This window comes from Oncorhynchus kisutch, linkage group LG2 (assembly GCF_002021735.2).
Source record: "Oncorhynchus kisutch isolate 150728-3 linkage group LG2, Okis_V2, whole genome shotgun sequence".
NCBI classification, from domain to species: Eukaryota; Metazoa; Chordata; class Actinopteri; order Salmoniformes; family Salmonidae; genus Oncorhynchus; species Oncorhynchus kisutch.
Window position 1 is genome coordinate 3,974,472 of NC_034175.2, and position 14,891 is coordinate 3,989,362.

A 14,891-nucleotide genomic window follows, 5' to 3' on the forward strand; every position below is an offset into this window, starting at 1 on the left:
GTTTGACCAATATTTACAACCTGTATGTTTAAAGTTGGTTGCATCCAATCGCAAGCATTATAAAATGTCACCTCTCACTGCGTTACAAATCCAATGCAGCAGCTGAAAATAATTTTAAAAGTGCACAAAGGTATAAAGCTTTCATTTTTCATTACAAAGTGTATTGTATTGTCCTGCATGTGTTTATTGGCAACATATACAGGATCAAACATTAAGGGAAGACACTTTATCCAAAATAATTTTGGGTCAGTCAATACTTGACTAAATGTGGTCATTCCACAAAAACCAATTGTATCAATTTTCTTTAGAAATACAATAAAAGGCCAAAAACATGACACAAACCGTAGTCTAATGTACGATCTCATACATTTCAAAGTCTTTAGTTACTCTTACGTTGATAGGTTGGTTTTTGTTTATTCGAAACAGGGCTTTTGCTTGGGAATAGTACATTGCGGCAATATTTCAGAACTGTATTTGGACCACAGCTGGGCTTACTCAGGAACTGTAGTCAGGTAGAGAAGCCAATAGCAAGCTATAGAACACTCACACAGTGGAGAGATGTCAGACATAGTATTAAACACTGACACACAGCAACTGACAGCCTGAATGACACCCTAACTGCTAGAAAGATGGTCTCACAGTTATCAACTCTTCCACAAAATGTGATTGCAGAACAGTGTACACCTCGCTCAATAATATCTATACACACACCATATATCCCTCCTAATCTACGACCTCGCCCTCATCCATTCCCTAACCAGCACTCCCAATCAGTCTCCCTCCCTGCCTTAAGTCAAGTCACCACACAATAACAGGCAGGCAGTCAGCCATACAAGGCTGGGTTGGTGTTGTGAATGTATCTGTAAGAGGGCTAGAATCACCCCTGACCTTTGCATGTCTCTGGTGCACGAGGTAACAATGCGCTTCACCACTGATCCAGGATCAGATAACTCCCAACCCTAACCATTATGAGGATGAACAACTATCGGACCCTGGGTCAGTGGTAAGGGATCCTTCTGCCGCCTCAGCTTTCTAGTGATGCTCTCCCTTCAGTCATCAGTGCTCTCCAGCACGCTCTGGCTCAGAGCCAGGTCCCAGTAGTGTTCTGTTCCGTGCTTCTTAAAGTGTTCTCTAGCCATGTTCTCTGTAGGACACTGCTTAAACTTCATCTCCCCGTAGTTACGCTCCTTAGCCGTGCCCTGGGAGGAGGAGGAGGAGGGGACAGATGGAGGCAGGAGAGAAAACAGCAGGGGAAGAAAGAGAAAGACTAGATTAGATCAGTCTATACTGTGTTTACAATCAATCCATTTTAAAGAAGCCAGTTGTCCAAGATGAACATGATTATTATATGAAGCATGCATTACACTCCTGGAGTGTTAGTGAAATAAGATGTCATGGTTAACCACTCACCTCCCAGACCAGGCTGCATCTGTTGTTCTTCTTGGTCTCATCGTCTGCATCTGGATCTGACAGACAGAGGAGAAAGGAAAACAGATTCAGAAGCAAAACAAGTACAGTGAAGTATTATGTAATATAAACAATAAGAAAGCATGGACCATCAACTAGATTCAGCTATGGGCCCATTTTTTCTTAAGCAGATGGTCAGGGGGGCAGAACATAATTACAAATTACATACAGATATAACATTTGACTACAACAATCATTTCAAACCATGCTTACATTTGTATACGATCACATACAGTGGCAAGAAAAAGAATGTGATCCCTTTGGAATTACCTCGATTTCTGCACAAATTTATCAAATTTGATCTGATCTTCATCTAAGTCACAACAATAGACAGTGTGCTTAAACTAATAACAAATTGTCTTTTTCTTGTCTATATTGAATACATAATTTAAACATTCACAGTGTAGGTTGGAAAAGTATGAACTCCTAGGCTAATGACCTCCAAAAGCTAATTGGAGTCAGGAGTCAGCTAACCTGGATTCCAATCAATGAGATGAGAGATGTTGGTTAGAGCTGCCCTGCCCTATAAAAAAAAAACTCACAAAATTTGAGTTTGCTATTCACAAGAAGCATTGCCCGATGTAAACCGTGCCTCAAACATAAGAGATCTCAGAAACCTAAGATGAAGAATTGTTGACTTGCATAAAGTTGGAAAGGTTCACAAAAGTATCTCTAAAAGCCTTTTTGTTCATCAGTCCAAGGTAAGACACATTGTCTATAAATGTAGAAAGTTCAGCACTGTTGCTACTCTCCCTAGGAGTAGCCGTCCTGCAAAGATGACTGCAAGAGCACAGCGCAGAATTCTCAATGAGGTTAAGAAGAATCCTAGAGTGTCAGCTAAAGACTTACAGAAATCTCTGGAACATGCCAACATCTCTGTTGACGAGGCTACGATACGTAAAACAGAAAACAAGAATGGTGTTCATGGTAGGACACCATGGAAGAAGCCACCACTGTCCCAAAAAAGACATTGCTTGCACGTCTGAAGTTTGCAAAAGTGCACCTGGATGTTTCACAGCGCTACTGGCAAAATATTCTGGAGAGATTAAACTACAGTTGATTTGTTTGGAAGGAAGGAACACACAACACTGTGTGTGGAGAGAAAAAGGCACAGCACACAAACATCAAAACCTCATCCCAACTGTAAAGTATGGTGGAGGGAGCATCAATGGTTTGGGGCTGCTTTGCTGGCTGCTTCAGGGCCTGGACAGCTTGCTACCACCGAGGGAAAAATGAATTCCCAAGTTTATAAAGACATTTTGAAGGAGAATGTAAGGCTATCTGTCCGCCAATTGAAGCTCAACAGAAGTTGGGTGATGCAACAGGACAATGATCCAAAACACAGAAGTAAATCAACAACAGAATGGCTTCAACAGAAGAAAATACACCTTCTAGAGTGGCCCAGTCAGAGTCCTGACCTCAACCCAATTGAGATGCTGTGGCATGACCTCAAGAGACACACCAGACATCCCAATAATATTGCTGAACTGAAACTGTTTTGTAAAGAGGAAGGGTCCAAAAATCCTTCTGACCGTTGTGCAGGTCTGATCCGCAAATACAGAAAACATTTGGTTGAGGTTATTGCTTCAAAAGTTGGGTCAACCAGTTATTAAATCCAAAGGTTCACATACTTTTCCCACCCTGCACTGTGAATGTTTACACAGTGTGTTCAATAAAGACATGAAAGTGTATAATTGTTTGTGTGTTATTAGTTTAAGCAGACTGTGTTTGTCTATTGTTGTGACCTAGATGAAGATCAGATCAAGTTTTATGACCAATTTATGCAGAAATCCAGGTATTTCCAAAGGGTTCAAATACTTTCTTGCCACTGTATCTCGTATGTTCGGAATACTTGAACAGATTTGCAAAAATTACAATCACTTGGGAGTTGATTTGTTGCTGTTTTTAGTATTTTATGAGCCAATCAGTTGTTGTGACAAGGTTGATGGGGGTATACAGAAGATAACCCTATTTGGTAAAAGACCAAGTCCATGTCATGACAAGAACAGCTCAAATAAGCAAAGAGAAACGACAGTCCATCATTACTTGACGACATGAAGGTCAGTCAATACGGAAATTAAGAACTTTGAAAGTTTCTTCAAGTGCAGTCGCAAAAACCATCAAGCGCTGTGATGAAACTGGCTCTCATGAGGACCGCCACAGGAAAGGAAGACCCAGAGTTACCTCTGCTGCAGAGGATAAGTCCATTTGAGTTATCAGCCTCAGAAACTGCAGGCCAAATAAATGGTTCAAAGAGTTCAAGTAACAGACAACTCAACATCAGCTGATCAGAGGAGACTGTGAATCAGGCCTTCATGATCGAATTGCTGCAAAGAAACCACTACTAAAGGACTCCCATAAGAAGAAGAGACTTGCTTGGGTCATGAAGATGAGCAATGGACATTAAACAATGTCGTTTTGGTCTGGAGTCCAAATGAGTTTTTTGGTTCCAACCGCTGTGTCTTTGAGACGCAGAGTAGGTGAACGGATGATCTCCGCATGTATGGTTCCCACCTTGATGCATGGAGGAGGAGGTGTGATGGTGCGTTGCTGGTGACACTGTCAGTGATTTATTTAAAATTCAAGGCACAGCATGGCTACCACCTAATTCTACAGCCATACGTCATCCCATCTGGTTTGGGCTTAGTGGGACTATCATTTGTTTTTCAAACAGGACAATGACCCAAAACACACCTCCAGGCTGTGTAAGGGTAATTTGACCAAGGAGTGATGAGTGCTGCATCAAAGGGGTGCAGGGGTGCGTCACTTGAGTGGGTTGAGTCACTGATGTGATCTTCCTGTCTGGGTTGGCGCCCCCCCTTGGGTTGTGCCGTGGCAGAGATCTTTGTGGGCTATACTCGGCCTTGTCTCAGGATGGTAAGTTGGTGGTTGAAGATATCCCTCTAGTGGTGTGGGGGCTGTGCTTTGACAAAGTGGGTGGGGTTATATCCTTCCTGTTTGGCCCTGTCCGGGGGTATCGGGGACTCCTTGCTGTCCCCAGTCCACCTGGCCGTGCTGCTCCAGTTTCAACTGTTCAGCACCTGAGGTGCGGACCTGTTGCACCCTCGACAACTACTGTGATTATTATTATTTGACCATGCTGGTCATTAATGAACATTTGAACATCTTGGCCATGTTCTGTTATAATCTCCACCCAGCACAGCCAGAAGAGGACTGGCCACCCCTCATAGCCTGGTTCCTCTAGGTTTCTTCCTAGGTTTTGGCCTTTCTAGGGAGCTTTTCCTATCCACCGTGCTTCTACACCTGCATTGCTTGCCGTTTGGGGTTTTAGGCTGGGTTTCTGTACAGCACTTTGAGATATCAGCTGATGTACGAAGGGCTATATAATTTGATTTGATCAAATGACCTGGCTTCCAATCACCTGACCTCAACCCAATTGAGATGGTTTGGGATGAGTTGGACAGCAGAGTGAAGGAAAAGCAGGCAACAAGTGCTCAGTGGAAACTCCTTCAAGACTGTTAGAAAAGCATACCTCATGAAGCTGGTTGAGAGAAAGCCAAGAGTGTGCAAAGCTGTCATTAAGACAAAGGGTAGCTACATTGAAGAATCTAAGACTTCAAATATATTTTGATTTGTTTAACACTTTTTTGGTTACTACATTATTCCATGTGTTATTTCATAGTTGTGACGTCTTCACTTATATTGCAATGTAGAAAATAGTCCAAATAAAAAGAAAAACCCTTGAATGAGGAGGTGCCCAACATTTTGACTGGTACTGTATATATAAATTAAGTTCTCACCATCTCTCTTGGAGTTGTGTTCTTCCCATTTGATTCTGCTCAACATAAGCCTCTTGAACTTCTTCTGGGCTTTGGGACCTGAGAGAACAGTACATGCATGCTCAGTCATGTAGTTAACTCTGGGGTAAAGAAGAACCCATTTACAGCAACAAGTCATAAGAAATGTTATGAGATTTTCACGAGTAATTCATGGTAATTAAAGGCAACTTGAATGGTTCAGACTCAGTGAAAGTAGACCCCATTTAAAGAGACTAATATGGTCCCTCTCCTCTCACCCCCTCCCCTCCAGCCACCCCTCTCTCACCTCCCTCCACCACCACCATGTTGACGTCTCGGTGTAGCACCACGGTGCCCGTCAGGTACAGCTGGTTGGCGTTAGCTTCCACCTTAAACTTCTTAGCCGGGTTGTGGAGGTTACGGATCCTGAGGGAAAGCGAGGGGGTGAGCGAGCAAGTACGAATGAGTAGGAAAGGCACACGGACACACTAAGCCGTAAATAGTTACATGTGCAGAGACTTGCCTAAACACTATAACATGCACACAAACCCTTACGCTATCCAGAGACAAACCCTAACTCACCTATAGACTGAGATGTGAACTCCAAGACTCAGGTCCTCTTTCAGCTTCTTCACCTTCTTCTCTTTTCTCTGCTCGGTTGTGAGCTTCCGGGCTGCATTGGCCTCCTCATGGGCCCTGAGGACAAACACACAGACAGCTGGTTATGTAGTGAGAGATGTCATATGGTGGAAGAGGACAGAAATGGTGAGTCAGGAAGTGGGTGAAATGGGAGCAGTGATAGATGGGAGGCAGAAAAGAGGGGGGAGAGAGAGAGCGAGGAGAAAAGGGTTAATAAATGAGGGAGGGGTAAGAGAAAAGAGGAGGGGGGAGAGAGAGCGAGGAGAAAAGGGTTAATAAATGAGGGAGGGGTAAGAGAAAAGAGGAGGGGGGAGAGAGAGAGCGAGGAGAAAAGGGTTAATAAATGAGGGAAGGGTAAGAGAAAAGAGGAGGGGGGAGAGAGAGAGCGAGGAGAAAAGGGTTAATAAATGAGGGAGGGGTAAGAGAAAAGAGGAGGGGGGAGAGAGAGAGCGAGGAGAAAAGGGTTAATAAATGAGGGAGGGGTAAGAGAAAAGAGGAGGGGGGAGAGAGAGAGCGAGGAGAAAAGGGTTAATAAATGAGGGAGGGGTAAGAGAAAAGAGGAGGGGGGAGAGAGAGCGAGGAGAAAAGGGTTAATAAATGAGGGAGGGGTAAGAGAAAAGAGGAGGGGGAGAGAGAGAGCGAGGAGAAAAGGGTTAATAAATGAGGGAGGGGTAAGAGAAAAGAGGAGGGGGGAGAGAGAGCGAGGAGAAAAGGGTTAATAAATGAGGGAGGGGTAAGAGAAAAGAGGAGGGGGGAGAGAGAGAGCGAGGAGAAAAGGGTTAATAAATGAGGGAGGGGTAAGAGAAAAGAGGGGGGAGAGAGAGAGCGAGGAGAAAAGGGTTAATAAATGAGGGAGGGGTAAGAGAAAAGAGGGGGGAGAGAGAGCGAGGAGAAAAGGGTTAATAGATGAGGGAGGGGTAAGAGAAAAGAGGAGGGGGGAGAGAGAGAGTGAGGAGAAAAGGGTTAATAAATGAGGGAGGGGTAAGAGAAAAGAGGGGAATGTGTAGTGGTTTGACTTACTTCTGTCTCTTGGCCATCTGTGCTCTGACGTGGGCCTCTACCTTAGTGGGATCCTGTACTGCCTCCGTACCCAGCACTCTCATCAGGTTAGAGATGCGCACTGACGAGACAAACACACTCAAGTTCAGAGATGCACTGAAACGGGGAGGAGAGGAACACAGGCCTCAAACAGGACTACCACTCAGTAAAACTTCAAATTGAAGAGAAAAGAAAAGCAGCATTACTTCAACAGCCCTGGTCTCGATCCTACCTTTAGGTTCTGGGGGGGGCATGAGCCCCAGTCGGACCTTCTCCTGAAGCTCTTTCTGTCCCTCCCTGCGAGTCTGTCTCCTCAGCTTCTTCTGTTCCTTCTTAGTCAGGTACACTCCCAGAGTCACTCCTGGCTTGTCTGTGTCCACTGGAGAGAGGAGACCAACACTTAGAGCTGCCTTCTCAAACCGAACAGTAATCTACTCCTCTCGGTCAGGTTGTCAACAAGGCGACATGGCGCATCGTTCAGAAACAGACATCTCTTCTCCATAAAATATGTTTGAATTTTCAAACTAGTTTTCACCTGGAAGCCAGATAAAGGGTTTCTATCAAAACCGATCCCTTTGTCATGTGAAAACAGAATCCTAGTCATTACTCCACATGCTTAATTAGGTCACTTTTGTTTTGAGCCGACTTCGCTGTGGGCTTGAACAGGTCCCCTGGGTCACACCTGGGCGGTAACCCCGTTCCAAATAGAACACGGTCAACTTTCAGCCCATGCAAAACACACCTACACAGGCAGCCGGGTGAGATTAATCTAACCCACTGACTAATATCCAGGAGCCCTTATTGGGAACTTGACATAAAAGTCACATCAAAGAAGGGATTTGTGTGGTTACCTGGGGGGCTGATCTGAGCAGGGTGCTCCACCAGGTTTGTGACTCCAAACAACTCCATCGCCACAAAATTGGTCTCTGTAGATCTGAGAGAGAAGAGATATGATCAGCACAACAAGAAATCTGGAAAACGGTGGAGGACTTATGACAATTCTTCAAAAGGTATACAACTTGGATGTAGGTGTTAGGATTACTATATTGAGCTAGTAAAGTGGGGATTAAATGTGTAAAGCCTTACAGGTCAATGTTGGAGGGGAGGATGTACGAGTCCCACCACTCAATGATGGGCACCTGCCCGTCCCCCAGCATCTTCTTGGGGGCAAAGAGGGCCAGCTTGGTAGAGGCCTGGATCCCAGTCTTCTTGGCTGCCTGGGCGATCTCTGTCTGCAGCTTCTCCAACTGGGCCTGGACAGGTGACAGAGGTGGTTTTGGTTGTTTAATTTCCATTTTGCAGTTAATGTTACTCTACAAATAGTTGTTCCTCTCTGTGTATTGATCAATTGTTTGTACAACGCTTTCAAAATAATAAAAGGCTATGGTAAGAGGTGGAAGGTGACAGGTCAGGGGTCAGATTTGGTACCTTAGTTCTGATCCTCTGGGCGATCTTCTCAAAGCGTCCCTGCTCATGGAACTTGAAGCCCTTCTTGGCTCGCTGGGCGGGTGCTATGTTAACACGCCCGTCAAAGTAGATAGTGGACTCCAGGTCCTCGCCAGGCTTCTCCTTCAACTGCTGACGGAACTGCTCCCTCTTCACCGCACGGATATTAGCTGTGGATGGAGAGGAGATGAATGAACACAGTCAGATATTAGCTCTGGATGGAGAGTCCGATATTAGCTGTGGATGGAGAGGAGATGAATGCACACAGTCAGATATTAGCTGTGGATGGAGAGTCAGATATTAGCTGTGGATGGAGAGGAGATAAATGCACACAGTCAGATATTAGCTGTGGATGGAGAGTCCGATATTAGCTGTGGATGGAGAGGAGATGAATGCACACAGTCAGATATTAGCTGTGGATGGAGAGTCAGATATTAGCTGTGGATGGAGAGTCAGATATTAGCTGTGGATGGAGAGTCAGATATTAGCTGTGGATGGAGAGGAGATGAATGCACACAGTCAGATATTAGCTGTGGATGGAGAGTCAGATATTAGCTGTGGATGGAGAGGAGATTAATGAACACAGTCAGATATTAGCTGTGGATGGAGAGTCAGATATTAGCTGTGGATGGAGAGTCAGATATTAGCTGCGGATGGAGAGTCAGATATTAGCTGCGGATGGAGAGGAGATGAATGAACACAGTCAGATATTAGCTGTGGATGGAGAGTCAGATATTAGCTGTGGATGGAGAGGAGATGAATGCACACAGTCAGATATTAGCTGTGGATGGAGAGGAGATGAATGAACACAGTCAGATATTAGCTGTGGATGGAGAGGAGATGAATGAACACAGTCAGATATTAGCTGTGGATGGAGAGGAGATGAATGAACACAGTCAGATATTAGCTGTGGATGGAGAGGAGATGAATGAACACAGTCAGATATTAGCTGTGGATGGAGAGGAGATGAATGAACACAGTCAGATATTAGCTGTGGATGGAGAGGAGATGAATGAACACAGTCAGATATTAGCTGTGGATGGAGAGGAGATGAATGAACACAGTCAGATATTAGCTGTGGATGGAGAGGAGATGAATGAACACAGTCAGATATTAGCTGTGGATGGAGAGGAGATGAATGAACACAGTCAGATATTAGCTGTGGATGGAGAGGAGATGAATGAACACAGTCAGATATTAGCTGTGGATGGAGAGGAGATGAATGAACACAGTCAGATATTAGCTGTGGATGGAGAGGAGATGAATGAACACAGTCAGATATTAGCTGTGGATGGAGAGGAGATGAATGAACACAGTCAGATATTAGCTGTGGATGGAGAGGAGATGAATGAACACAGTCAGATATTAGCTGTGGATGGAGAGTCAGATATTAGCTGTGGATGGAGAGTCAGATATTAGCTGTGGATGGAGAGGAGATGAATGAACAGTCAGACAGGTGACTGAAGATCGGGGAATAGAGCATGCTGATTGTGACAGTAGAGGAGAGTGTTGTACCTTTGAGGGTGGGCATGCGGTGTGTTAGCTCCACCTCGTTGCCGCTGGCATCCACGGTTCGACCCATATCATCCAGAATCAGAGGGGCCGGCTTGTTTGACTCACGGGCCTCCGCCACCTTCCTACACCCAACACACACAAACTCAGATGACATACATGTGTTAAGCCTCCCTGTAGTATGACATGTATTTGTGGAAGTGTCTAAAGTTGGGTCTGTGGTATATGCTATACTCACGGTGGTGCTATCCCCATGGCGTGCAGGTTGGCCAGCGCCACCAGGTTATGAGGTCCTCCAGTGTTCCCAATGGCTCCCAGTATACCAGGCTTCATGGCTAACTGCGACTGGATGCGGGCCTGCAGCTCTGCAGCCTTCCTAGCCTTCTCGATGGCATCGTTCATGAAAGTAGCTGCCTGGGAGGGAGCGATGGACTGGGCCGAGCCCGAGGAGGGGGCAGAGGGAGCGGGGAGAAGATGAGAGGCGAAGGGGGGGTCTGGCTGGGGAGTGGGCAGGGGCAGCCTCTGGAGGGGGACAGGAGATTGTGATGAGACAGTAACAACACAAGTCCACAATATCTGTCAGACATCTACACTTCTCATTTATAAAGGAGGAGAAAAGACAGCCAATCCTTCAAGAGAGGGAGAGAGTAGAGGAAGTTTAGTCTCACCTGCTGGGAAGACACTGGGACGAAGCTCAGCTGTTTCTTCCTCTCCTCTATCTGTCTGGTGGCAGCCTCCATCATCTGTTTGATCTGAGGACAGAGAGAGAGGGAATGAACACTGATTCATTTCACAAGGATCGTGACACATCTGTATGTGAAGCAGGATCTTGGTACATGTGTGTTTCATATGGGAAACAGTGTGTGTGTGTGTGTGTGTCTACCTGTATCTTAGTGAGCATGACAGGGCTCTCAGTAGGGGGTGCAGGTAGGACCTCTGGTTCCTCCACCTCCTCGAAGCGGGGGACACGTTTCCTCTTCACCGGCACACCATCTCCTGCCTCGGGGACGTCCCGCCTCGCACCCACCTCCACCTCATCACCAAACACATCCTGGGGGAACATCAGTAGGCAGCAATGGCCTGAGGCTTAGCCAGAGGCACAGCCAATCAATCGAACCAATGCAATGAGTATAATATATCCACTCACTGTTTCCTGCTCACAGGGGAGATATGTATGACACTAACATAATAAAGATTAATCCTTGAGACAATGACTTTCTGTAGATAAACGAGTTACTGAGTTGAAATCTCTGATAATGGTAGAAACTCACCTAGCCTATCGTTTACACCCATTCAATGCCTTCAGATATCTGTGCAATCTCCATGGTCTAAACATGTAGGTAGCTACTGGTTACAGGCTACAGGTTAATGTGTTCCATCTCCATGGTCTAAACATGTAGGTAGCTACTGGTTACAGGATACAGGTTAATGTGTTCCATCTCCATGGTCTAAACATGTAGGTAGCTACTGGTTGCAGGCTACAGGTTAATGTGTTCCATCTCCATGGTCTAAACATGTAGGTAGCTACTGGTTACAGGTTAATGTGTTCCATCTCCATGGTCTAAACATGTAGGTAGCTACTGGTTACAGGCTACAGGTTAAAGTGGAATGTGTGGTACAACAGCAGCAGCGTGTGGTGAGGTCTACCTTCAGGTCTCTCTTGCGGTTCCTCTCCCCAGCACCCTTGTTCCCACGGGAATTGCGGCTCTCCTCCAGGGCCTCAAATAGTCTCTCCACGAACCCACCGGCAGACTCATCCAGGAATGGACGCAGCTGGTCTAATGCGTCAAAGGTTAGGAGTCAAGGGTCAAATACAACATTTAAAGACTGCTGAACAGTTATCTATTTGAGTCAGGCCCACACAAAAAAAACAGACGTTCTGGAAAAACAGGCTAACAAAACAGATAGACAACGTACAACACAGCTTTTCTGCCATAATTTCAGTGTAACATGTCACACACCAATTGCCCTCATAATCCCCCTCTCACACACCTGTGGTCTTCCTCTTGTCCAGGCCCTTGCCTACACAATGCAGGGCGGCAGTAACGACAGTAGGCTCAGAGAACCCCAGCACCTTCTTCACGGTCCGTTCCACCCAGGGCCGTAGCTCCTCCACCTCCCGTTTAGGAAGAGACATCGTCTACAACACAACGGTAGTCGGTAAACAAACAAACTGACAGACACACTTCTTAGCTAGCCAAGTAGCTAACGTTAACCTTAGTGGCATGGATAGGTGATCAGCAAAGTTGACAAACAGACCAATGTCACGTGTATCTGCCCAGCTAGCGTTAAGTTAAGCTACTAAAAGTTAGGATTAGTTTGCTTGCAAAGTTAACAAACATTTGCTGTTTTTGTTTCCCTTGCCTATTCACATTTCACCTGTCAACACAGATTTTTGCCAATGTTAGCAAACTAGTTAGGGCTCAACTATTAGCTAACTTGCTAGCTGTCTCAACTACTAGCTAGCATTGGACTCTTGTAGCTAGCTAGCAAGCTACAACTGTCTGATTCCCCCGTGCGGTGAGATCAACTTACCAACCAGACGATTTCGTCCTTACCAGGTAAATATATCCTCTTATATCAATTATATTCTAAAACATTAATATTAAAAGATTGAAATACATAATAAATTCAAGCCGCTGTGAACAAACTTTCTGTTAGCGCGGCGTTCACACGACGTTCTGAATTCAGAACCCGGAAGCGGAAACACGTGAGGTATCTTCTTCTACTGTTAGTTCTTGTTCGTTGTTGCCGCCTATCGTAAATCAATCATAAAATCAATGTGTGAATAATAGTTTTTATTTATTTAACTAGGCAAGTCAGTTAAGAACACATTCTAATTGACAATGACGGTCTACCAAAATGTCTTCTGCGGGACGTGGGCTGGGATTAAAAATGTACAATAAAATATAGGACAAAACACGACAAGAGAGACACCACAACATTAAACAAAGAGAGACCTAAAACAACAACATATCATATCATGGGGGGGGGGCAGTGCCCCTGTGACAACAATTTTGGACCCCCTAAATGTGGATTATGAAATGATTTTTACATAACTAATTTTTGCTATCGTTATTTTTTTTTATCCGTTATTAGAAAGTAGCAACGCGGAACAGTAATTTAACCCACACATTTTCTAGAGGGACGGCTTTAGGCGGAACACAACAGTATCGTACCACATGCAACTGTAAGTTTTTTTCTATTCAGAAGTTGAAAGAAATTCCGCACGAATATTATAGTTCAAGCACAAAGAACGAAATATAGAGGTGAGTAAAATTGTTAATAGGTTGTATTTGTATTAAATGCATTATAGATCTACTATGCAATCTACTGCAAAGATAGCCTGCAGAGTTCTGTCCTACTATCCAGGTCTGTACCCAAACAATTTGAACTTCTACTTTTAAAAATCCACCTCTCTAAAAACAAGTCTCTCACCGTTGCCGCCTGCTATAGACCACCGTCTGCCCCCAGCTGTGCTCTGGACACCATATGTGAACTGATTGCCCCCCATCTATCTTCAGAGTTCGTGCTGCTAGGCGACCTAAACTGGAACATGCTTAACACCCCAGCCATCCTACAATCTAAACTTGATGCCCTCAATCTCACACAAATTATCAATGAACCTACCAGGTACCTCCCCAAAACCTTAAACACGGGCACCCTCATAGATATCATCCTAACCAACTTCCCCTCTAAATACACCTCGGCTGTCTTCAACCAAGATCTCAGCGATCACTGCCTCATTGCCTGCATCCGTAATGGGTCAGCGGTCAAACGACCTCCACTCATCACTGTAAAACGCTCCCTGAAACACTTCTGCGAGCAGGCCTTTCTAATCGACCTGGCCGGGGTATCCTGGAAGGATATTAATCTCATCCCGTCAGTAGAGGATGCCTGGATATTTAAAAAAAATGCCTTCCTAACCATCCTAAATAAACATGCCCCATTCAAGAAATTTAGAACCAGGAACAGATATAGCCCTTGGTTCTCCCCAGACCTGACTGCCCTTAACCAACACAAAAACATCCTATGGCGTTCTGCATTAGCATCGAACAGCCCCCGTGATATGCAGCTGTTCAGGGAAGCTAGAAATCATTATACACAGGCAGTTAGAAAAGCCAAGGCTAGCTTTTTCAAGCAGAAATTTGCTTCCTGCAACACTAACTCAAAAAAGTTCTGGGACACTGTAAAGTCCATGGAGAATAAGAACACCTCCTCCCAGCTGCCCACTGCACTGAAGATAGGAAACACTGTCACCACTGATAAATCCACCATAATTGAGAATTTCAATAAGCATTCTTCTACGGCTGGCCATGCTTTCCACCTGGCTACTCCTACCCCGGACAACAGCACTGCACCCCCAACAGCAACTCGCCCAAGCCTTCCCCATTTCTCCTTCTCCCAAATCCATTCAGCTGATGTTCTGAAAGAGCTGCAAAATCTGGACCCCTACAAATCAGCCGGGCTAGACAATCTGGACCCTTTCTTTCTAAAATTATCTGCTGAAATTGTTGCCACCCCTATTACTAGCCTGTTCAACCTCTCTTTCGTGTCGTCTGAGATTCCCAAAGATTGGAAAGCAGCTGCGGTCATCCCCCTCTTCAAAGGGGGGGACACTCTTGACCCAAACTGCTACAGACCTATATCTATCCTACCGTGCCTTTCTAAGGTCTTCGAAAGCCAAGTCAACAAACAGATTACCGACCATTTCGAATCTCACCATACCTTCTCTGCTATGCAATCTGGTTTCAGAGCTGGTCATGGGTGCACCTCAGCCACGCTCAAGGTCCTAAACGATATCTTAACCGCCATCGATAAGAAACATTACTGTGCAGCCGTATTCATTGATCTGGCCAAGGCTTTCGACTCTGTCAATCACCATATCCTCATCGGCAGACTCGACAGCCTTGGTTTCTCAAATGATTGCCTCGCCTGGTTCACCAACTACTTCTCTGATAGAGTTCAGTGTGTCATATCGGAGGGTCTGCTGTCCGGACCTCTGGCAGTCTCTATGGGGGTGCCACAGGG

At 45.3% G+C, this 14,891-nt stretch overlaps 1 protein-coding gene across 1 annotated transcript; it reads right to left on the minus strand.

Annotated features, from left to right (window-relative positions):
* Nucleotides 1–27: 27 nt before the first annotated feature.
* On the minus strand, nucleotides 28–12,604 carry LOC109884633 (U4/U6 small nuclear ribonucleoprotein Prp3). Its single transcript, XM_031837746.1, has 17 exons — nucleotides 12,396–12,604; nucleotides 11,853–12,000; nucleotides 11,508–11,638; nucleotides 10,744–10,911; nucleotides 10,529–10,612; nucleotides 10,099–10,382; nucleotides 9,864–9,985; nucleotides 8,331–8,518; nucleotides 7,989–8,155; nucleotides 7,754–7,836; nucleotides 7,135–7,281; nucleotides 6,885–6,984; nucleotides 5,808–5,921; nucleotides 5,533–5,651; nucleotides 5,229–5,306; nucleotides 1,411–1,466; nucleotides 28–1,199 (listed from the first exon to the last, which is right to left on the minus strand). The coding sequence occupies exons 2-17, from the start codon at nucleotides 11,995–11,997 to the stop codon at nucleotides 1,050–1,052; spliced, it is 2,136 nt and encodes a 711-aa protein (XP_031693606.1). The 5' UTR covers nucleotides 11,998–12,000; nucleotides 12,396–12,604; the 3' UTR covers nucleotides 28–1,049.
* Nucleotides 12,605–14,891: the final 2,287 nt, after the last annotated feature.

Excerpts from the sequence above, each read along its gene's own strand:
- LOC109884633 (XM_031837746.1), bottom strand. The coding sequence starts at position 11,997 with ATGTCTCTTCCTAAACGGGAGGTGGAGGAGCTACGGCCCTGGGTGGAA. Across the intron at positions 5,307-5,532 it reads CATGGTGGTGGTGGAGGGAG|GTCCCAAAGCCCAGAAGAAG; the intron begins GTGAGAGAGGGG and ends CTGTTCTCTCAG. Across the intron at positions 1,467-5,228 it reads ACACAACTCCAAGAGAGATG|ATCCAGATGCAGACGATGAG; the intron begins GTGAGAACTTAA and ends TCTGTCTGTCAG.